Here is a 25,091-nt window from a genome sequence, read left to right as displayed (position 1 = left end):
TCAAGTGAAAACAGTGGATAGAACAGTTCTCACTACAGAAGTCTGATGCTGCTAACACTAAGCAAAAACATTCTCAACAGCAAAGCTAAGTAAGGCACCTCACCCCCACTCTGCTGCCAAACTCTTTAGAACTCCAAATTAACACGTGTTTCCAATAGGAATTTAATTCACAGACGTAGTATTTAAAAGAATGCAAGTATTATAAGCTTATAATTTTCAACCGGAGATAATCCAACATTCCCAAGTAACGCAGAGTTTATTTCTGTCAATAGTCCATGGGCAGTTCTTACATCTTAATGTAGTAAAGATGTTCAATATTACTAATTACATTCTAATACCATCCTCATATAAATACCACTTATTCAAATGATAGACTGTAAGAAATATTTCAACAGAACTTAATTTTGCATTTAGTGGCCAATATTAGAGGCACTTTTGAGTAAAGAAGTCACCCTGAAAATCAGTGAAACTTGCTGTTCAAAGTTTGACACTTTAGTCAAGGTCATGACCTGCCTGCCTACATGGCAACAATTTATTTAAAAGTAGCCAGGTAAGCATTTTATGCAGAAAGCTTTATTGGTCCTGATTTAAGTTATATCAACTGTGATCTTAATGAACAAACCAGATAAAAATTTTAATACAAATATTCTAAACAAATATCAAAAGACATTATCATTTAGAAAACACACCTTTAATTTATGCATGGCATTTAAATTAGGATGTTACATTTCTACAACATGTGTGTTTGATATGTAGTAATGACAGACTGAGCATCAAATATTAAATAAGAATTACAGAATTTTATTCTTGTTTTGGACAAGGGAAATTAAATACCTAAATACTGAAATTCATACCTAGTTTTTATCCATAATTTTATCTTAGATCAAGCACTTCTCCCAGATTAAAGCAGTGTTTCATCATGTAATATTACAAAGCTGACTTTTAAAAATTACTCAATTAAATTTAGAATCCTTTAGGCATGCTAACAAATAAACTGTATTGAAATCTAAGGGCAGACATGCAAAGGCAGCTACATGAGATGCTACCCTCAAAAAGCCCTTAAAACACCATTACTGCCTGTGGCCAAGAGGAAGGTTCACTAAGACCTTGGCCAAGGAGCTGTAAAACAATGGGTTCTACAAAAATCCAAGACTGGGTGAAGAAGGTGCATGTGTTTACCATTAACCACTGTATACAGTGTGAACCAGGAGGGAGAAGGCCATGCGGCAGACCTTTCCAGGTTTTCCATGGCTATAAAGGAGCATCATTAGCAGGCAGAGATAAACTCCCTTTATTACAATTCAGGATAGTTCATAGCTTCACATAGCATTTATCAATTTTTTCTCTAATGACCAAAAGGTTAATAGAAATAGTTTTAATAAACTAAAGTTAAAACACGGAAATTATAGGTTATTAAATAATGAAGAGGAAACTATTTTGTAATTATAAACTCACATAGGAGTTAAACAAAGACAAACAAAAACATGAACAAATTGTGGTATTGTACCTTCTGAAGACATGCGTTTAGGCATAGTAGAGACAGGAGCTGGAGAACCATGAGCAGAGGGGTGAGACGGGGGTCTGGATGGCCGCGAGGGGGGCCTGGAGGGCGGCCGTGTAGGGGTGGCTGCCCGAGGTGGAAGAGAGTTGGGACCTGACTGGTAGCGAGAAGGTGGGCGAGAGGAAGGAGATGGGCAAGGCGATGGCCAGGGAACACCTGACAGAACAAATGATATGAAGGAAAGTATAAAAACTAAAGAAAAAAATGAGGGAAAAAAGTAAACAGAAAAAAAAGTAAAATGACAAAAATGATTTCTTGTACATTTTAACCCTTTGAGGACAGTCATTTGATTTGTGATAAGTTTTAGCATAACTTAACTGACATAAATTCACATTTTACTTTAACCTCCTTAAAATTAAGTCAGTTTAAATGAATACACGTTCCCAAAGGGTTAATTAGGATCTACACATACTACTGAAGAAGACAGTTAGGACTTTGCCTATCAATCCTGCTTCTATAAATGTTTCTCAGTAATCAATTGTCAAAAGGAACAACATACACTAGATAATTTCACACAATAAATCACAATAATTCCTACTCAGGAATAAGATTATTTACTATATTAATTTTAGCTTTGAAACATTATGAAAATAAAAGCAGCAACTACTATATCCAATTAGAAGTGCTGGTTCCTTACAATCATCTATGATTTTCATCAGGTTTATATTTGAACCTAAGGTTCAGTTGGAAATCTCATTAAGCAAGTCCCATTTAAGTAGAAATAAACATTACTTCTATCATTTATTTTAGAGTCACAGGAGTAACAGAAGTTAATATTCCTTGCTCTTTCAAAAAAACCCAATCTCATTAAATTAGAAAAGGGGGGACCTTCTAAATAATTTATGCAGTTAAACACTTATCTAAGAGACTGCTTAATAAACAATGTAACTACAAAGCAGTCATCACCAAATAAACTGATACTGGTGGATATGCACAGGTCAAAATATAGCTAACATTTAATATTATGAGTCACTTACCTGAATCTTAGCAAACAGTCCAGGTCTCCTCTCCACAGGGTTCCACACACTTGAGTATCATACATTTCCCAGCCCCCTTCAGGATTTTTACTTTGAAAATTCTGTTTATGAACAACTAAAAATCTTTACTCAGCGAGCAAAGAAATTTCACCCCCAATACTAAGTACAGAAAATACTCAAGAGTGTTCATTTGGAGAGGAATTCTGGAGAAAAGACTCAAAAAACACAAGTGAAATTGGAAACTTAAGTGTTCTCTATTTTCATCTAATTTTCCAAACTTAAATACCTAAAATTGAATGTCCACTCTTTCCTCTTAGTAACATACTATTGCTATCATTAATTACCATATTTCCATATCATCCATACTACTTCTCTTCAGTATCCCTGACTTATATAAAAAACTCATAACCTATGATTGATAATCAACCTAGATTTAGAAGTAGAGTGTCTTCCTACTAAGACTCAAGTTTCTTTTACTTAAGTTGTTTAACTAAAACACCCACTTTTAGACCAAGAGTAGTTGTTTTTGAGACAGGGTATCACTCTGTCACCCGGCCTAGAATGCGCTGGCATCATCATAGCTCACTGTAACCACAAACTCCTGGGCTCAAGTGATCCTCCTGCCTCAGCCTCCCTAGTAGCTGGGACTACAGGCGTGTGTCACCACGCCCAGCTAATTTTGCCCTTTTTTTTTTTTTTTTTTTTTTTTTTGTAGAAATGGGGGTCCCATGGCTGGTCTTGAACTCCAGGCCTCAAGCAATCCTCCCACCTTAGCCTCCCAAAGTGCTAGGACTATGGGCGTGAGCCACAGCACCCAGCCATTTTTGTTGTTTTGGATGCCCCTTTCTCTCGTCACTTTCTTCACATGACTCTTGGTCATATCTTGTATTGTAAGTTACCTCAAATCATTTCTTGAAGTAAGCAGAATACATAAACAGTTAATGAAAAAGAATCTATACTAACTACTGAGTGTTTCATATGGATTAGAATTTTCCACATAAATTATGTCTAAGTAATTTTATTATCCAGTGTTTTTAAAATTGAGAACCTATCCAAGTTTCCAATTTCTTTATATGCGGAGTGTTTTTTTGGCCAGGTGAATGTCTTTGGGTTAAATTTATCACTTTATTTTACTTCATAAATATTTTGTCATGCTAAATACCACATATGCCCATAACTTATACAATGTTTCCCTAATGTGATATCCACAAAAGCAAATTTTAAGTAACGCTGAAGTGAAAACTACTCCACAAAAATCATACGTTCTTATCAATTATGTAAACTGTTTTAAGTATTTAGAAAACTATATATTTCATCAATGACATGGACAAATTTGGTTAAAAATACTTGCCTCCATTAACTACTCTTTGGTCTGAACCAGAATTCAGGTTGAAATCTGAAGTGTGAGAAGCGGATCTTGATGGCATGGAGCCCGATCCAGGCTGGCCCATACGCGGTGAATTCTGTCTCCCACTTCCCCAGGATATGACTTCTCTATTTCTTTGTCCAGGAGGAATATATTTATTTTCCCTGAAAATGAGAGATCCTCTAAATCATTTTATCCTTAAATGTACCAGGCCAATGAAAATATCTAAAGTAATTTAGGTAGAAAGGAATGCTTGTTATAAAAAGCATCAACACTAAACCAAACTGCCTCACGCCCGCATACCCCATTCCTCCGCTTTCCCTGTGTTCTAGCCTCTGGCCTTTCCCTTCCCTCAGATTCTCTTCCTAACCCAAAGTTTAACAGATATGTGTTCATCCTCATCCTACTTGACCTTTCTATGGCTAACTCTATCAATCATGGTCTATCTTCTTGAAATTTTTTTGTCCTTGGCTTTCTCAACTTTATTTTCTCTGAGATTTCTTCTCTTGCTGGCTGTTCTTTGGTTTTTTATGGCTGCAGTATCAGCAATGCTGACGAATCCCATAGTCTCAACGTCTCTCACTGGACATGTCAGTTCAAACCACCAGACTCTAAGCACTCAGTGCCTTCAAGTTAGGGTGTATCTCATATTCTACTGGACATATAGCAGGTTTTTCTCAACACGTTTATGAATAAGTGAAAGACCCTACAAGCCTCTCAAATGCCATAAACTGCACAGAGGCATCGTTTCTCCCCTCAAACTTGCTCTGTGTTTCCTATCTCCATTATCAGTACAATCATTAATTTACTTAGTTATCAAATAAACCTCATGGTCACCCCTGGTTTTTCTAACCTTTCTATCACTAGGTTTGGTCTGGGTCGTTATCAAGCTCCCACAGGTGAACGATTTCAATACCCTAACTGGTCTCTGTGATTCAGCCAGTCCTCAATGTCCCAGGGTTTATTCACCCCATCCCCTGCCCACAAGGTACTCTTAAGCATGACATGACACACACAGTCCTTCAACTACCTCAGCTCCTATCACCAACCACCACCACTGCACCCAACTCAGATGCCGTGTTCCACACACATGAAACAACCAGCCCTTTCCAGAGCTGGCCAAGTTCTCTCCCACAGCCATGCTACTGCACATGGCCTTTCACCAGGTGAGAAATTCTTCTCCTGTACTCCTCTCAGAGTGCCAGACAGACTCTAATATGTTATCACAAAACATCACCTTCTCAGAGAGGCTTTCTCTGATTTCACAGGTTATGCTAGTTCCCTCTGGGTGTTTCCACACTTTGAACACAACTTTAGTTGAGCAAATTATATTGTACTGTTATTATAGTACACATGTCCCCCCACCTGATCATGATTCTTTAATGAGCTCAGCGAGACCTTCGATTGCTCCTTGTTGTATATCCAACATTTGCCTCCAGAGCTGACTCTCAAAAAATATTTTCCAAGATTAGCATAATCTTTTCTCTAATAGAACTTTAAACCAATTCCATTTGCATTCTCTACCTAAGCTACATTAAAGGAAGAGGAAATGATAATAATAATGATAATACACCTTCTCACACAGACCTTGAGTTGTGTATCCAAAATACTGCATCATGATTTCCTTTAAATACCTAGTGTTTATGCTGTGCCCCTCACGTTCACTGGAATTTCTCTGAACTGCTGTGTATTTTTCTTCCTCGCTCCTATCATCATTTTCCAGGGCCACCCGAGCTTTGTACTGGGCACTTGATTCGATTTCTTCTGCTAACTGGTTTGCCCTTGCTTCCCGTTTTAAAAATTCTTCTGAGTTATCCCTTTCTAAGGGCACCCTGAAACGTGAGGAAAAGAAAAGCAAAGTGAATATTTTAAAGTCATAGTTTATATATCTGTCACAATCAACTGTTAAGAAAGTTTACAATACTGATAAAACTGGAAGAGTTACGGTGATCTGCTAATTTATAAATCACAATTTGAATTTTTTGCTGTCACCTTTTCCATAGAGGAATTTATCTCAAAAACTGGTTACACTGACTGTCCACTGTAATCTCTATCCTTTCAGATTTAGGGTTTTTTTTACAGCTTAAAAAACAAAATAAAAATAAAATTTACTGGGAGCATAAAAATAGGCTATAGGTATTCCCCTCTGCGCTCCCTTTTTGAGACAGGGTCTCACACTGTCACCCAGGCTAGAGAGCATTGGCACAATCATAGCACACTATAGCCTCAAATGCCTAGACTCAAGTGATCCTCCTGGCTCAACTTCCTAAGAAGCTAGGACTAGAGGCACACACCACTATGCATGGCTAATTGTTCTATTTTTTTGTAAAGACAGGTTCTTTCTATGTTGCCCAGGCTGGTCTCAAACTCCTGGGCTCAAGCGATCCACTCGCCTCAGTCTCCCAAAGTGCTGGGACTATAGGCATGAACCACTGTGTCTGGCCTATTCCCTCTTTTAATGGGCATTTATCAGCCTTGGTAATAATAGAAAAATTCTTTCACATAATCATTTAACTTAAAATCTAACAGAAACATTTATTCGACATAATTTAAGTTGCTGAAAATCAATTAACAAATGCACTAAAAGTAAACTTTTTAAACTTACGTATATGAAGATAAACTGCTATCATATGTAGACACTACACCATAATTTTCTTCATTATATCGAAACATATCATTGGGATCCCATCCATTAGACTAGAAGAAAACGAAGGCCATTTTTCAAAATGACAAAGTATTTATTTGTCTTCTTTAATTCAGTTATAATTAATATCTATACTAACAAAACCTAACAAAGCACTCTAGCAAAATCTAGCAAATTAGAAAATAGGCAAAAATTTCCTCTCAAAATGTTTTAAGGAAAACCTTTTCTTCTATATCAGCCCCTCTTGTTGGTAAATAAATACACAACACAATTATTTGAGAGGTTAAGAAAGTTTAGAACATTTTATAAAATATGAGCCTTCAGATTAGGGTTCTCTCCTTCCTCTAGCCCTTACCAGCCGCCTTTCTGTAGGGCAGAGACACCTGTATTTACCTGAAACCTTCTTGAGATCACTGATCATCAGGTCTGCGAAGGACAGGGGGTGCTTTTCAACAGCCAAAAATACTTCCAGTGTTTGGGGAAGGAAGAGAGAAGCCAAAGCTTTCCCTACCGCACCACTATTTCAAGGGGGAACCATAGTACTAGGTCTCTGCCATCTCTCCTTCCTCCTGGGTGTGCTCAAAGGGAAGGCAGCGTGAAACAATGAATAGGCAGTCACTGAACAAAGTCACAAGAGCTGGGTTTCAGACCTGGTTTTGCCATAAGCAGTTGTAGGTACTTAGCAACATCAATTCTGGATCTCAATGCCCTAAACTTCAATGTAGATATCTCTATAATTCTATGGGAAACTACAGAAAATTACCACTCTCAAAAGCCAGGCTGCACTCTTTAAACTCTACAAGAATCAACCAATAAGGCAAAAGCTGGAAGAATCTTCCTTGGTGAATATTAATGTCTGGTTAATCACTTCTCTCTCTAATGTTTTCGACTCATCTTTCAACATATTAACTGTCACTTTAGTTGTATTTAACTCACACTAGCTTTGACTCAGGGACTCGTGAAGCATAAGTAACTCACATCTCCTTATCTTGAGAGCCGTGTGAACTATTTTTCAAGTTGCATATATAACTCACACACAGAAAAAACAAAAGAAACATCAATTTTTTAATTAAAGTAGAAAGGATCGTTTTGTTTTTCAAGTTTTTATTCTATTTTTGTAATAAAACACCATGGTCCCAAGGAAAAAAATTTTTTTTCTAGAGTGGCAGTGAATGTGTTAAAGCCTCATTTGCGAAAAGGAGTGAAATCCAGCACAAAGTCCACTCCAGAAGAACAGACACAGACAGCATCATCCAAGCAACGATGGTGGCAATCTCAACACTAAGACTTGCCTCAAAGTTCACCTGTAAATCTTGGGTGCTCCTGTGCTACTCCAGTAGGTTATAATAATGTAATTTTGCCACTAAAGCAATTCCTTTGATCTAACACAGAAGCAGGAGATCACAGTTGCCTACGGAGGCTTTAAAATTACTTAAGCAATGCTCTATGTGAAATGCTCTATGTAAAAATTTCACATGGCACATAAAAAAAGACATCTAATAAAAAGTAAACATCTTCCAATCCCACTGTGCATAAATAACTACTATTAACAGTTTCTTGGGCAGAATGCCAGACACCCTCTATGCGTACATAAGAATATGATCAACTCTTTAAAAAAAAAAATTCAAACAGGATCTTCTTGTTCTGAAACTAGCTTTTAATAAATTTTAAGTATCTTTCCATATTGGAACACCTTTTTTTTTTTTTTTTTTTTTAAAGAATCTCACTCTATCACCCAGGCTGGAATGTAGTGGCGCAGTCATAGCTCACTGTAACCTCAAACTCCTGGGCGCAAGCAATCCTCCCACCTTCAGCCTCCTGAGTACCTGGGTGGGATTACAGGCGTGTGCCACTGCGCCCATCGAAGTATTTCATATATACATGATGTGTTAAGAGAAAAGCAAAAATATGAGACAAGAAGTATTTTAGAGATAGCGGGGTTTTGAGGAGAATGGTCTCAATTAAGACCAAGAAATTTACATAATGATTTAATTCTAATGTAACCTAATTATCTTAATAATGAGTACCTTGTCTTCCCCAGACAAGAAGCCTAAAATGTCTGACTTCAACCTCAACTCTAAAGTCAACAGACAATTAAGACACCACCTTTCCTTAAAGCTGCCTTATCCCACAGGGCATTAGAGCAAAACACACTGGCATTTCCTATAGTTTCCAATTTAAATTTATAAGTTGATTATTATAATTTATTTCAATCTCAAAGAAATAATTCATGAGCCTCCACAAAAACAGACAGCACTCCTGGTTAACCCTTATAACGAAAAAACAACAACAACAAAAACATACCCCACCATTTTTCTTTTTTCTTTCTTTTTTTTTTTTTTTTGAGACAGAGTCTCACTTTTTTGCCCGGGCTAGAGTGAGTGCCATGGCGTCAGCCTAGCTCACAGCAACCTCAAACTTCTGGGCTTAAGCAATCCTACTGCCTCAGCCTCCTGAGTAGCTGGGACTACAGGCATGCGCCACCATGCCCGGCTAATTTTTTTCTATATATATTGTTAGTTGTCCAGATAATTTTTATTTCTATTTTTAGTAGAGACGGGGTCTCGCTCAGGCTGGTCTCGAACTCCTGACCTCAAGCAATCCACCCACCTTGGCCTCCCAGAGGGCTAGGATTACAGGCGTGAGCCACCACGCCCAGCCCATTTTTCTTTATTTATTGCCTGGGAGAAAGTCTGCATTTACACAACAAAATTGCTGCTCTAAACATATTCACTACAACAAAAACACAATTAAAACCAAGTGACGGGATGTCACATGCATACCACACTGACCACAGAGTATGAAACAAATCACAAAGATTTTTCTTACCACGTCATTTTCCAAAGCCTCCAGTTCCTCATTGGTTGTGAGTTCCCCCGCATCCCAGGGCTCCAGGTCCTTCTCTTTGTGTTCACCATTCACTTTAGCACTGATAGCAGAGTCAGTAAAAGCATCTGCAAAGGATTGCTTTGGTTGAATGTTCATACAACTGGACAACTGGCTACACTAACACACACATGAATTATCAACAAAGATGTATGCTTTAAAAAAGTTATGAGAAGTGAATTTTACATAATTAACTTAAAATCTAACAAAAACATTTATTCACATAATTTAATGAAAATCAATGACATGCACTGAAATAAAAGCAAACCTAAAAGTTACGTATGTGAAGATAAATTGCTATCTAAACTGATATAGAAAGAACTACATTCATATCAGTATACTTTCAAATTTAATTTAGTAAATGGCAACACAAATGATTATGGATAAAGGCATTTTCTTCTAATTTTTAAGCCACATGAAACATTTTAATGTACTCATACAATTCATTAAATTGCATTACAGATAATTACTGTGTATTTCAGAAGTGACTCAGAAATTTTCTATCAATCCATCCAAAACAAGATCTTCTTTTGTTTAATGGATCCACTAATAAGATACAGACATATATGTGTATTTTTTTTTTAACTTTCCAAACCCATGTCTATAAGCAGGGGTCAGTATCCTAACATATTCTTGCCATTAGGAAGTAAAGCCATGCTAGCTCACCCCTTCAAAGAACCCACTTTTCCCTATAACCACCCTGCTACAAAGTTCAGGCCCTAGAGTATTTACCTGTACCGAGAAAGCTCAGGTGGCAGGCCCACCTGGAATGTCCATGAACATATTCCCACCTATTTGTGTCCTCTTCTCTATTTATGTTACTAAACAGCACTGGCTTGTGAGAGCAAACACGGCATTGACATGTTCAGCTGACCATACTGCTGTCTGGCAAAGGAATCTAGTTGGGAGTTAGGACCCAGCTAAATAATAAAGGTCTACTTGGGCAATGACAGCATTAGGAAATGCTTTTTAGATATAGGCTTGCATTTAAGACATTAACTGCCGTATGAGTTGCATCTAACTCATGCTAGTTTTGAGCCTGGGGCCTTGAGAAGCACATATAACTCACACGTCTCTTTACCTTGGGAGCCACGAGAACTATTTTTCAAGCTGCATATAACGCACGCACAGAAAACAATAAAAAATAATTTTTTCATTAAATTAGAAAGGACTGTTTTGTTTTTAAGTTTTTATCCTATTTTTGCAATAAAACACCGCAGCCCCAAAGAAAAATTTTTTTCTAGTGTGGCAGCCAATGTGTTAAATGGCCGGACCCACAGGTTAGCCCCTACCACCAGCTATGGAGTAATACTTCTGCCAATCTGGCTCTGCTGTAGAGTAGAGGCTCCCATAGCCACCGTGCCCTCACCCTTACTGCAAGTTGCCAACAAGAAGAGAAAGGGAAGAATCAAAGGCTAAACATAATTCTTCAAAAGAGATAATTCCAGAGGAATTATTGATTTGGCATTGCTTCTGTAACCTTCACTGTCTTCCCCAATGGGCAAGGTGATTCCAAAATAGGAAATTTGAGCCAGCAAATTTAGACATGGAACTTCAAGCCTATCTAACTCTATCTACCCTTTTCTCATCCCAAACTAGGGGGTGTGTGTGTATGCATGCACACTAGGGAATAAAAGGATCATTGCTTCTCCAAGCTTAGCTGCCAGCTACACCAGTGGCACTGCTCCTACTGCTAGAAGTTCTAAGAGCCAAGAGCCTGCCAAGGAAGGTCCCCAGAGGAGCAGGCCTTAGTTAGGGTGGGAGATGACTGCATTTTGGGAAAGCTCTGTAAGAGGTTCTAAGAGACTAATGCTGTCTTCCCAACACCCATCTTCAGCTAGAAGCCACTGATGGCCCTTAAAAACCTGGCTTTATTTGATACTAACCTGAATCAAGTCCTACTCTATATCAGTTATGTGAATTTTTGGTAAAAATTAATTCACTCATGTGTATTTCCAAGAATATAAAATGTTCCAAGAAAACATCAAATAACAACTTACATTAGGATCCTGAAATTCCTCTAATTCTCACAAAACTAGAAACAGAAAACTAGACTATAGGAAAATTCCAAACCAGTCATCTTCTGCAAGAAGCAACAGGATTGTTAATTTATATGTAAGATCCTATTAATGTTTTAATCACATCAGTTTTTAAAAAGCACACATTTAAGTAAACAAAGCATTTTAGACTGAAACCCAGCATTAGAGAAAACAGTCTTTTTATTCAAAAAATTAAAGCTCAAAGCAGCTACAGGCTTTTACAGAAACACATAAATGGAATTTTTCTCATTGCAGAGTGTGTGTGTTTGTGTGCATGTGTGTATGTGAAAATATCTAGAAAAGACTAGAGACTGACCCAAGCTGTCCTGAAATCGAAAGATCAAAATGCACACAAAAATATAGCTTAAGTATGTTTTTATGGTATTATTCTAAACAAAATTAAAAAAGGACTCCCAATCATGAGCCAATCTGAAAAAGCAAGCATCTAAAACTTCACTGACAGTGATTTAGGTTGAGGCCATTAAGTAATCTATTTTTTTTCAATGCAATTTTTTTTTTCAGACAGTCTTGCTTTGTTGCCCAGGCTAGGGTACTATGGCATCAGCCTAGCTCACAGCAACCTCAAACTCCTGGGGCTCAAGCGATCTTCCTGCCTCAGCCTCCCAAGTAGCTGGGACTACAGGCACTTGCCACCACACCAGTTAATTTTTTGTTTCTATTTTTAGTCGCCCGGCTAATTTTTTCTATTTTTAGTAGAGATGGGGTCTCACTCTTGGTCAGGCTGGTCTCGAACTCCTACCTCATGCAATCCTCTGGCCTTGGCCTCCCACAGTGCTAGGATTACAGGCGTGAGCCACTGCACCCGGCCAATGCTACATTTTTATCATAAATCTTCTGTTTACAATACCAATCTTATAAAGGAATTAACTATACACATGTTGTTACTTAGGAGTATGGTTTTCTTCCAAGGCAGAAATGAGGAAAGGGAAAACACAAAAGTGTGATTCTATAAAGAATGATATTCACTGATTAAAACATTTCCTGAAAAGTGAATCTTTTTAAAGGTGAGTAAATGGTTTAGGGAAAGATGTACAGAACTGGAGACTCAGCACAAAATGAGGTTACAGTGGCAGGATGATGGGAAAACTCTGGCCATAAGTAATACTGTATCTCAGACCAACATTACATCATTAGCTAGAAGGCAGATCTGGGTATCCATTCTGCACTGTTACCAGTCAGTATCCCACTCTTGTAAATTTTGGTTTGTTTTACAATTGTAAAATAAAATGCTAGACTTTTTTTTTAACAGCCAAATTTGGATTTTTAAAAATCCACTGTTGGTATTAAATAGTACAATGTCATAACCAGGATTTCTGCAAAGCTTAGAAAAATCAACTGGCTATAATCTACACACAACTGTGGGAATTTGCATGCATTTTACCAATGCCAAAAATCAAAATATATTAATTTTCCATTATCCTCTATGGTAAGAAACAAAAGCATTACAAGAGCAAGATGCAAGAATACAAAGTGACCATTAGAAAAGCGTTACCTGTTTCTGAAGGAACTATAGGCATAGAAGGAAAAAAGGAAAAACAATAAAAATCATCAGATGAGATGATAAAGATTTAGTTCTTCATGTGCTTCAATTTACAAAAGCCTTTAGAATATTAAAAATAAAAAAGGTACAAGGTTATCTCCCCCTCCCTCACCACACCTCTACACCTCTATGCTACCCTCCCAGCAGGCGGGCTTTCAACACCTTCCCTTTTTAATTCTGGGCGGAAATCTATTAATAGTCCTCCTGGGCCAGTGGTGCCACCTGGTGGTGGTCAGAAAGAAACGTCTGAAGCAATGTGTCACCTTTCCTAGGCGTCTCCCTTAACCCCATTACCAAAGAAATAGCGTATATATTCAGCGCAGCCTTTCCCTGTTTTACATCCTAGTCAATTGTGTCTCTGAAACATCATTCAAACTTGTCTGAGAATTTTTTAAAGGGCCAAATAAAATGCCAGCGTTAAATAAATATAAACTTAAAATTTATAAAAACCATAAAATGAGCAAAAAAACTGGGTGAAATAATCACTAACATTGAGCCTTAACATCAGAAAACCTCAAATGTGCTTACAGAAAAGTCTTCATAAAAATCCCTCAGCTACCCATTTAATCTCAATTAAATCTGCTTTTTCTCATTCACATTCTAGGATAAATAAAAATCTTACTTCAATATTGTTTCAATCAACTATCACTAATGTGGCATTTTTTCAATAACTTTTTAAAATAGCTTCTCATACATCATCAGTTACATATGGACCAATCTATACACTATAGATTATTGGTTATAGCAGGTGCCAACCTGGCAACTAAGACCATTTAATCATTTTTAGTATTTACTAAGTATCTACAATGTGCTGGTCATGAGTCTAGATGAGGTAGGGATTCATATTTGCCAAAGACAATCCCCACCTTTTCCTGAAGGAGCTTCTGGCTGTGGAAGGGTAGTTAACAAACATGAGGCAAATCTTTCAGAATCTAATGCAGTGGCTGCTAAAATACAATTAAAAGCAAAGTTCGTGCTCTGCTCAATGGCCCTGGCTTTAGAAGTGACAGCTGATATAGGCCTTCATGAATACAAGCAGAAATTAAGAGGTAGTAAAAGGGTTCCAACATAGAGTAGCATTAAAAATGTGCAGTTCTAGTGGTTTCCAAAGGACAGGCTAAGAAGAAAAATTTTTTTAAATAAAGAAAATACGTGTAAACATTTTCTTTGTTGCATACAAGTCCAGACTTCCTGGGGAAGTGGGACTGAGGGTTAGAGGGGACGATTTTCTCTTCATTGTATACTCATTTAATTGAATTATTATATTATGAGGCTATACTATACCATGTATTATACAGATAATATTAAAGAATAACAAAGAATCAAGATGGGGGCCTGGCACAGTGGCTCACTCCTATAATCCCAGCACTTCGGGAGGCCAAAGTAGGAGGATCAATTGAGGCCAGGAGTTCGAGGCCATCCTAGGCAACATAATGAGACCATCTCTATAACAAAAAAAATTAGCTGGACGTGGTAGTGCATGCCTATAAATCCTAGCTAGTCAGAAGACTGAGCCAGGAGGATCACTTAAGCCCAGGAGTTTGAAGTTGTAGCGAGCTATGATGGTGCCACTGTACTCCAGCCTGGGGGACAGAGTGAGACCTTGTCACAAAAAAGAAAAAAAAAAATCAAGTTGGAGATAAGAAACACAGTTAAGGGCCCAGGATATATAGACAGGAAAAACAAAAGCAAAGGGACAAGTGGAGGCACTATCCTCCAATGGGGGTGGGGTAGGGATATGAAGACAAAAGAGGATGCAGGAAGATGGGGCACAGGGAACTGTAGATTAGGGATTCCAAACCCTTTCTTTTTAAAAGAGTGACGAACATAAGTAACAATTTGAGATATCCACAACACCAAGCAATATGAAATTAACCGAGTTCTATAGATGCTAAGTCATGCATACTGCTAATACTAGTTTGTTGCCTACATTTATAACGGAGAGAAATGCTAAATTTCACTCAAAGGTTAGTGAAATTAAAGATGTAAAATTTTTTTCATCCAAGTTCATCAATACTCTTAATCCTCCCTTCAATCTCTTTTAAAAATCCATGGTTCCAGGTTAAGGCCTCTGCCTGTGTCTTAACAAGGCAGGAAGAAAGCATTCTGCTGTAAATAAAGGAAATGAGTAAGGGACTGGAGGCATGGTCACTAAGGTTGCAGAAACACATTTAAAGGAGAAAAAAAAAGAAAAAAAGGTCTGCTGAGCTCTCCTGCAACTCCAGCAAGAGCAAGAAACCTTGCATTCCTAACTAACCAGTACCCCAATGGGACCTTCTCCAGCCATACCCACCACGTTGGCAACAGGAATAGGCAGACAAGAGTTTAAAAACGGAATGCAAAGGGAGGGTCACGCAAATGACCCCATTTTTCCATTTCAAATAAAGGAAGGATGGGGGAAGAACAGAAAGAGAGTAGAAGAGTGAAGGTTAAGATGGCTATGATCAGAGCAGTTCTTGGAGAGCATTCTGGAAGAGAAGCAATTACAAGTGATGACCAAGTCATGAAAGCAGACTACTACAACAAAATTGAGATGAAAGTGACTAAAGTAATGGAACTTAGGAGGCTACATTTCCACAGGAATAGTGTCTCGTTCCAAATCACCAACATGAAAACAAATTTCTGCAATATCTCCTATGGTCATCCCTCAGCATCCATGAGGTACTAGTTATAGGACCCCCTTGTGGATACCACTTTGTATGCTCAAGTCCCTTATATAAAATGGTGCGGTATTTGCACATAACCTATGCATATCCTCCCATATACTGTAAAGCATCTCTAGACTACTTACAATACTTAATACAAAGCAAATGTTGCGTAAATACCTCTCATACTGTATTGTTTAGGGAATAATGACAAGGAAAAAAAAGTGTACATGTTCAGTACAGATGCATTTTTCCCTCAAATATTTCTGATCTACGGTTGGCTGAATCCACAGATGCAGAGCTCTCAGACACAGAGGGCAAACTGTATTTGGAAACTAACATTTGAGGACATCAGGGTAATAGCCACAAAACTATCTTGAACGTTAATACATTCCAAAGGTATGTATCACTCTATTTTAAATACTAAAAAGTTACATTACAAAATACACCAGACAACAGCATATGCCTATGAAGAAATGCAGCAGTGAATACTGTCCATTTTGAATGACCACAACTATCTGCTCACTAACTCCAGGGCTATCCAGTAGCCCTGGAGTTTTAATATATAAATTGTCAGAAGTGGTTTATTTGATACACTACAGAGATGACAATTATATTAATATAATCACAAAAGCCAAGTCTTTGAGGTTAGACCCACAAAAGTCAGTCCCAGAGTTTTTCCTTCAATTCAGAAACTTTCAGCAAAGAATGAATCAGGAAGAGCTAAAGTATCAAAACAAAACATAGGTCATTTCTGACTTCACACACAGTAGGGCTGGGAGAGGAAACCAGGATCTATCTCTGTAGCCCATGTATCCCCAATACATGCAAGGGATATTTCCCTCTGCTCCTTATAACTTTTTTCCCAGCAGCTAAAATTTTCAACCAAACACCTTCTTCAAAGGTGATTTGTGTAAATAAAATAAAACCCCTAATGGCAAAACTGTGACTTTCCAGTAGATGGGAGACATTACAATAAAGAATACACAAGTGAACAAAGTAAGGTGACACCTAACAACATTCTATAGAACAGGACAGACTCTACAACAATATTAAGAAAGAAAAGTGGCCGGGCACGGTGGCTCACGCTTGTAAGCACTCTGGGAGGCCGAGGCGGGAGGATCATTTGAGGTCAGGAGTTCGAGACCAGCCTGAGCAAGAAGGAGACCCTCCCATCTCTATTAAAAAAAAAAAAATAGAAAAAATTAGCTGGGTGTGGTGGTGTGTGCCTGTAGTCCCAGCTACTTGGGAGGCTGAGGCAGGAGCATCATTTGAGCCTACGAGTTTGAGGTTGCCATGAGCTAGGCCACTACACTCTAGCCCCAGCAATGGAGTGAGACTGTCTCAAAAAAAGAAAGAAAACACCAAATGCCTAAATTCCCAAAATTTTAAACAAAACTTTAAGTAATTAAAAAAAAAATTCTTACCTTAATAAAATAGGATGTCATTTTCCCAGCAAACCACCACCTAATCATATCTTTGAGTCTAGGGCACTTGAACATGGCAAATGAGTTTTGTGAACCATAGGCAGAAAAGGGTTGTTTTTACCCTGATTAGCAGAAAAAATAAGTGAATCTCTAAGGTAAGGTATCTTTTAATCCTATGATTTTAAACTGAAACCTCAGTGAAACTGATTTTATATCAATACTAACTTCACAAACAGATACCTTAAAGGCCTAGGTATAAATTCAAATGTGTGCATGCCTAACACAAAGAGCTATTTTAAAAGGCCTTAAAATAGCTTCTATACATGCTTGAATAATACTTCTTTCTTTTACCTGTGCCTCTGACTTTTCTGACTTGCATAACAATCATGTGGGTCCTATTGATATTTTCAAAGTTAACAATTGAGATTTTGTTTTTTTATATTTCAAAAGGGTAAAATGCCTACTACAAGCAACTCTCTGCCAGAAGAATATGCTTTGGATACATCATGCTGTAGGAAAACCATTTTTACACTTTGAAAGGAATAACTGCTTCTTGAGCTCCCCAGAATTCAATGGTAATTATAATTCTAATCATCATCTATGGTCATACATCTATGTAAGAAAAAAAAAACAGTATTTCCCAGGTTTGGGTCTACTGAGTATGAAAATACATTTTAAAAAAATCAATTAATAAATATATTTTGAGTACTTATTACCTATACATCACTATACTAGACACTGTAAGTGACTACATCCTTAATTCTGTAAACATGTTTTCTTAACTCCAGAATATTGTAATGCATTCACAGAGACAAAATATACCGACAAAAAGATACCACACACTGATCTGTAAAGCTGACTGAGTGTTCACAATATATGAGGTAGACCACTGGTTCTCCAACTGTGTTTCATGGAACCTTATGAGCTCTTCAGGGTAGCCCAGCAGACAAGGGGAAAGCTGAGTAGGCAGGGTTCTAGGACACCCCTGCTCTTCCCCACCACCAATGCCTTGTTTTAACTGGTACTCAGCACTGTATTTCATTAGAGGGGAAAATACTGAACTATTCTATGCTAAAAATAAAATATAAAGTTTAACAATCATTGTCATAGGCAATAAAACAAACCACAGTGAGAAGAGAAGGTCAGAGAAGTCTCTAGGAAGGAAAGATGATTTGAGTTTGGTCTTGAAAAAGCATCTAAAATTCTAGTGAGTAAGGTAATTTGGTTTTTTTGTTTGTTTTTTAAATAGAGATGGGGTCTACTACATTGTCTACGCTGCATTCTAACTGGGCTGTAGTGATCCTCCTGCTTCAGCCTCCCAAGTAGCTGAGGTTATAGGCACGTGCCACTGCGCTCAGCTAAGGTAGATTTTTTTTAAGCGAAGAGTTAATCTGGGTGTAAAAGAAGCAAGCTCAAGCTTGGCGATAGGAATATCCAACATGCAGAAAATGCCAGCTTGGGTCAAGAAATGTATTCATATTGGGTAACGAGAGACAAGGTTGAAAAAGAAGTTCCACTAGGAAGGGCCTTGAATGCCAAGGTATGGCATCCCAACTTTATCCTGTAAGTTATAATGGCCACTGAACATTTTGAACAATTGGATGATATAATAAAAGCAATACTTAAGAATTTTTTTATGCCAATGTCCAAGATTCACTGGAAGTGAGAAATCAGGGGGAAAAGTTAACTAGGAGATCACAGCAATGTCTGATACAAACTATTAGAGAGGAAATAAAGAGAAAGAAAAGAATATTATGTGACATTACCAAGTTTATAGGGCAAGGTAAAAGGAAGAAAACAGTAACTTTGTTCCCATACATGAGCCAAACACTTCCATCTGTATTATTTCACTTCAAATAAATGAAGAAAAAGAATAGATGAAAAAGATGTGAATCCTTTTTGGAAGTGAACTATTATAGGATAGAAGAATAAATCCAGCTAAGCCTAGCTTCTATGACTCAACCTATAATAGAAATTTTAGGTATCCAATATTGTAGTAGAATGACCACCCATTCTATTTTATGATTTGCTTCCAAGAAAGGAAAGCTTGTTGCTTTTATCTCTGAAAAAAGTTTCATAAAATAGTATCACTTTGAAACTGTAAGAAAACAAAACTAAAATATGACTCCCAAATATAATAATTACAAAGTTCTTTTGGATATTAAAGAACTACAGGCCAGGCATGGTGGCTCACACCTATAACCCTAGCACTTTGGGAGGCCAAGGCAGGAGGATCACTTGAGCCCAGAAGTTAAAGACCAGCTTGGGCAATAGCAAGATCCTAGCTCTACAAAAAATTTAAAAATTAGCCAGGTACAGTGATACATGCCTATAGTCCAGCTACTCGGTAGGCTGAGGCTGGAGGATCACTTGAGCCCAAAGGTTTGAGGTTGCAGTGAGCTATGATGACACCACTGCATTCTAGCCTGGGCAACAGAGCAAGACCCTGTATCAAAAAAAAAAAAAAAGGGCAGGGGGAGAAACACAATGGAAATCTGACCCCCAAACATAATAATTACAAAGTTCTGGCCAGGCGTGGTGGCTCATGCCTATAATCCTAACACTCTAGGAGGCTGAGGCGGGAGGATCGCTTCAGGTCAGGAGTTTGAGACCAGCCTGAGCAAGAGCCGAGACTCCATTCCTACTAAAAAATAGAAAGAAATTAGCTGGACAACTAAAAATATACAGAAAAAATTAGCCGGGCATGGTGGTGCATGTCTGTAGTTCCAGAGACTCAGGAGGCTGAGGCAGAAGGATGGTTTGAGCCCAAGAGTTTGAGGTTGCTGTGAGCTAGGCTGACGCCACAGCACTCTAGCCTGGGCAACAGAGCAAGACTCTGTCTCCAAAAACAAAAACAAAAAAAAAAGTTCTTTTGGGTATTAAAGGTGACAGATGGTAATTAATTTGATTTAATCATTCCACACTGTATGAATGTACCAAAAGATCTCATTATACCCCATAAATGTATACTTATGATTTCTCAATTTAAAAAAATAATTTTTAAAAGGGCAGGAAAGAAGGTACAAAGGAACAAATATAGTATCATTTTGAATTTTCGCTTAAATGTAAACAAATATTTTGTTGTACCCACACAGAATACCTCTGAAAAGAAACCTAATATTTGCTGTGGTAGAAGGAAACAGGGACCAGCCTTACTTTTTATATTCACTGTCATATCTTACTTTTTGAACTTTTTGCCACGTATGCATGTGAAATATTTTCAGTAAAATTTTAAACAGAAAAAAATATGTATAATGAGATACTACACTTCATACCCACCCACTAGGATAGCTATAATCAAAGAGACACACAATAACAAATGCTGGTGGGGATATGAAAAAACTGGAACACTCATGCACCGCTGATGGGACTGTAAAATGATACAGCTACTCTGGAAAACAGCCCAGCAGTTCCTCAAAGGTTAAACAAAGAGTTACCATATGACCCAGCAATTCCCCGGTAGGTACATTATATATGTGCCCATGAGAATTGACAACATATGCTCACACAGAAACCTATAACATCAACACCCACAGCAGCATTATTCTTAACAGTCAAAAAGCGGAAACAACTAAATGTCCATCAATTGATGAATGGATAAACAAAATGTAGCATACCCATAAAATGCAATGTTATTTGGCAACAGAAAGGAAAGAAGTGACACATGCTATAACACGGATGAAACATTATACTAAGTAAAACAAGCCTGTCATGAGGTCATTTATCATGTGATTTCCATTAATATACGATGTCCAGAACAGGCAAATCTATAAAGAGACAAAGAAGATCGACCTAGAGCTGGGGAGAATGGAAGTAAGTGGGAAGTGACTGCTAATGGGTTTGGGGTTTCGTTTCAGGGTGATGAAATTGTTGTAAAGTTGATAGTACTGATGGTTACACAACTCCATGAATATACTGTGAAAAAAACAGAATTATACTATCTATCATCTATCTATCTATTGATTAGAGACAGGATCTCACTCTGTTGCCCAGGCTAGAGTGCAGTGGCGTGATCACAACTCACTGCAGAGCCCTGGGTTTATAGGTGTCAGCCACCATGCCCAGCTTACAATTTAAGTTGATGAATTATAAGGTACATGAATATACCTCAACAAAGTTGTTTTTAAAATTTCCAGGCCAGGCCAAGCGCAGTAGCTCACACCTGTAATCCTAGCACTCTGGGAGGCCGAGGCAGGAGGATCACTTGAGGTCAGAAATTCAACACCAGCCTCAGCAAGAGCGAGACTCTGTCTCTACAATAAATAGAAAAATTAGCCGGGTGTGGTGGCACATGCCTATAGCCCCAGCTACTTGGAAGGCTGAGGCAGGAGAATTGTTTGAGCCCAGGAGTTGGAGGTTGCAGTGAGCTATAATGATGCCTCTGCAGTTTACCCGGTGACAGAGTGAAACTCTGTCTCTAAGAAAAGTAAACAATTCCAGACTGGGCACAGTGGCTGGGTTGGACCCTTCAGCCAGGGTCTCACTCTGTCACCCTGCCTTCATCCTCCCGAGTAGCTGGGACTAAAGGCGCATGCCACCATGCCCGGCTAATTTTTCTATTTATCGTAGAGACGGAGTCTCGCTCTTGCTGAGGCTGGTCTTGAACTCCTGGCCTCAAGTAATCATCTTGCCTCAGCCTCCCAAAGTGTTAGGATTACAAGTGTGAGCCACTGCACCCTGCCTATTTTGTTTTATTTTTAATAAATGAAGAGTATTGCTCTAATCTTGGCATACATATAACACAGCAGAGAATTCCTATATGCTCTAAAAATGTATAAAACATAATTTTAATAAATGGAACAAGATATTTTAATAAACATACAGTACTTTTTTCTTGTGTACCAAAAGCTACTCTGTCACTAGAATGGCTACTCCCAAAGTACATGGCCTAAGTTAACTCCCTCTCCTGCCAAGTGACCTAGACAACCCCTAGCCCCTAGACTACGTGTGTACCCATCACTCCATCTGCCTACCTCCCACAGGGTACCTCAAAGGAGAGGCTATCCATCCTGATCATTTGCCCAGCTTTAGAGTTGCCTGCCTGTCCAACTTTAGCACTTCTTGCCTATCTATAGAGCCTACTGCACACTCCCAGCTATCAGAATGTGCCCACTCAGCTGCAGGGCTGTGGCTGACCTGCCCGCCTTAGTAGAGCACCACCCATGAATAAATCTGGAACACAATCGGACTCCTCAGAATCCAAAGCTTCCCAGGCCGTATCCTGCTCTGGGATCTGCCTCCTCCTTAGAAGACTGACATAGCATTCCTAAGTCATGCCCTTCAGAAGATACCCCTGTTACTTGTAGGGCCTTGCCCTATCAGACCAAAGGAACAACCACATCAGAACACCCACAGCGTAATACCAGAATAAAACAATTTACAGGATTTTATTTCTCACTGCTCTCTGTTACACCTTCACACTCTAACTTCCTCCAACTACTATATGCATACAATTCTCAACATCTCTGAATCCCTTTGGAATTCAATGCCATCAAGCTCAACATTCCATTTCTCTTGAATTCTTTCACATGCTTTGTTATCTCCAACTCTGAAAATGCCTAGAGTAGAGCTTCTCTACATGGAGCATATAAACTCCCTGAAGAAACTGAACACCATTAAATTAAAAGTCTGTGTGTTTTTTCTAGGGTGAAGGTATACAGTTTCACTAGGTTCTCAAAAGGGACTCAAACTAGACTCTTGTATTTCTCTGTACTGTTCATAACAACAAGCACAACAATGAACACATTCTAGAGCTCTGGTATTTGTTGGATAGCTGGATATATAAGATCACCTGTAACTTTTTCACACTTTACATAAAATAATGCTTCTTTAGAAGTGTGTTAAGGGACCAGGCATGGTGGCTCATGCCTATAATCCCAGCACTCTGGGAGGCCAAGGCGGGAGGATCCCTTGAGGTCAGGAGATCCAGATGAGCCTGAGAAAGAACAAGATCCCGCCTCTACTAAAAATGGAAAAAAAATAGCCAGTCATGGTAGCACATGCCTGTAGTCCCAGCTACGTGGGAGGCTGAGGCAGGAGGATCACTTGAGCCCAGGAGTTGGAGGTTGCTCTGAGCTAGGCTGGCACCATGGCACTCTAGCCTGGGCAACACGGCAAACAGCGAAACTCTGTCTCAAAAAAAAAATGTGTTAAGGCATTAAATTTCATTTATTAAGACATTTATATTAAGCCTGTATTGTGTGCCAAAAAACTATGCTAGGCCGTAAGAATAAAAATAAAGACAGTATCCACACACAAAGAGCTGTAAGTATGATGGGAGAGACAGACACATTGAATTTTAATATAACATGGTATAAGGACAATGATACACAGATACTGAGGAGGGAACTTATATGTGGTAGCTGAAATTATCACAGCGTAAAAGCGAGTGTCATGTGGTAAGCGCAGTGGGCAAAGAAACAAACACTGGGAACACAAACATATTTAAGGGCAGTGTGAAGAAAAAGAAGCCCAAGAATGAGGCAAGGAAGGAACAATCAGTAAACACAAGAAGTACAGAAAAGCAAATTCGGAAGGAAGGGAAACCAACAGTGTCAAGTGCAGCAGTAAAGACAGAAAAAGAGTCGAAAGGACCTGGCAATTAATTAGAGGTTAATGGTGGCCTCAGATAACATAAAAGTTACACAAATTCAGGATAAAAAGGGATCTTTTTAGGATGAGAGGGGCTTGAGTAGATTTTCAGGCTAAAGAGAAGGAGTAAACAGAGAGGGAGAGGGAGAGGAGTCCAGAAACAGAGAGGTGGTATAAAGGAACAAGGTGGGAGAAGGGAGAGTCAAGGGCATCACTGGAGAAGTTCAGCTGAAACATCCTTTCTACCAAAATCAGGGGAAAAAGAATAATGATGGCACAAAGACGATAATTTGTAGATGGGGGAGTGAGCAAGCAGTTAATGATGGAGATCTAATTCCATTAACCATTTTTTTCATTATATGAATTTTCACTAAATGTGACAAAGGCTCAGGTAATCAAAAGTGATTCTTTGGACTAAAACCAATTAGAACAGTCACAAATAAGGGATCCCATGAGATTACACAGAATTAGAATCAAAGCATGAGTTTAGTCACAAGTTTAGGAACAAAGCATGTTCTATGTTATTACTATTTCACTGAAGCCAGCATAGCATCTATTTTCGACCAGCCCCAATATCTCCAAATGCAACAGAAAAAACGATTTAGGCCAAGGAGTTGGTAAACTTTTCTGTAAAGGACCAGATAGTAAAATTTTTTGGCCTTGCAAGCCATGCAGTCTGTTACAACTACTCAACTCTATTGCTATAGCATGAAAGCAGCCATAGACAACACATAAATGCACAGGCATAGCTGTTACAATAAAAGTATTTACTGACGAGTGGATTTGCTGACCCCTGTTATCTAGGCTGAGAATAATACAAAGGAAATGAAGCAGTAGGAAGAAGAATGAGGAACAATGGAAAAAGGAAGTAGCAGAGAAGTCAAAGAACTACAATATAGTTGAGCTGTGGTAAATAAATCAATGAGCACAATATGAATAAAGGAGCAACAGGAAGAGCAGAAAGAGAGAGAGAAAGGCAGGCTGGGCCTGGTGACTCATGCCTGTAATCCTAGCACTTTGGGAGGCTGAGGCAGGAGGATTGCTTGAGGCAAGGAGCTCAAGACCATCTTGGGCCAGGTGAGGTGGCTCACGCCTGTAATCCTAGCACTCTGGGAGGCTGACGCGGGTGGATCGTTTGAGCTCAGGAGTTCCAGACCAGCCTGAATAAGAGCGAGACTCCATCTCTACTAAAAAAATAGAAAGAAATTAGCTGGACAACTAAAATACATAGAAAAAATTAGCCAGGCATGGTGGTGCATGCCTGTAGTCCCAGCTACTCGGGAGAAGGAGGCAGAAGGATCACTTGAACCCAGGAGTTGGAGGTTGCTGTGAGCTAGGCTGACGCCACGGCACTCTAGCCCAGGCAACAGAATGAGACATTGTCTCAAAAAAAA

The 25,091-nt window shown here is 38.6% G+C and overlaps 1 protein-coding gene across 9 annotated transcripts in view; it reads right to left on the bottom strand.

Annotated features, from left to right (window-relative positions):
• The window catches only part of ATXN2 (ataxin 2), a 92,479-nt gene that overhangs the window by 31,236 nt on the left and 36,152 nt on the right, over positions 1 to 25,091 (bottom strand). For 8 of the 9 annotated variants that reach the window (XR_006730727.1, XM_045534818.1, XM_045534819.1 and 5 more), the window contains exons 6-10: positions 9,378 to 9,502; positions 6,510 to 6,601; positions 5,539 to 5,736; positions 3,890 to 4,068; positions 1,508 to 1,717 (exon numbers count right to left, since the gene is read on the bottom strand). Coding sequence is in view for 8 of the 9 variants with exons in the window: in XM_045534818.1 (XP_045390774.1) it covers positions 1,508 to 1,717; positions 3,890 to 4,068; positions 5,539 to 5,736; positions 6,510 to 6,601; positions 9,378 to 9,502 (804 nt within the window). In the remaining variant the exon portion in view is untranslated. The remainder of the gene's footprint in view (positions 1 to 1,507; positions 1,718 to 3,889; positions 4,069 to 5,538; positions 5,737 to 6,509; positions 6,602 to 9,377; positions 9,503 to 25,091) is intronic. The other variant, XM_045534825.1, reaches the window with a different exon arrangement.

Source organism: Lemur catta, chromosome 21, assembly GCF_020740605.2.
Source record: "Lemur catta isolate mLemCat1 chromosome 21, mLemCat1.pri, whole genome shotgun sequence".
NCBI classification, from domain to species: Eukaryota; Metazoa; Chordata; class Mammalia; order Primates; family Lemuridae; genus Lemur; species Lemur catta.
Note: the sequence above shows the minus strand (reverse complement) of the source record. Positions and strands in the feature narration are given on the sequence as shown.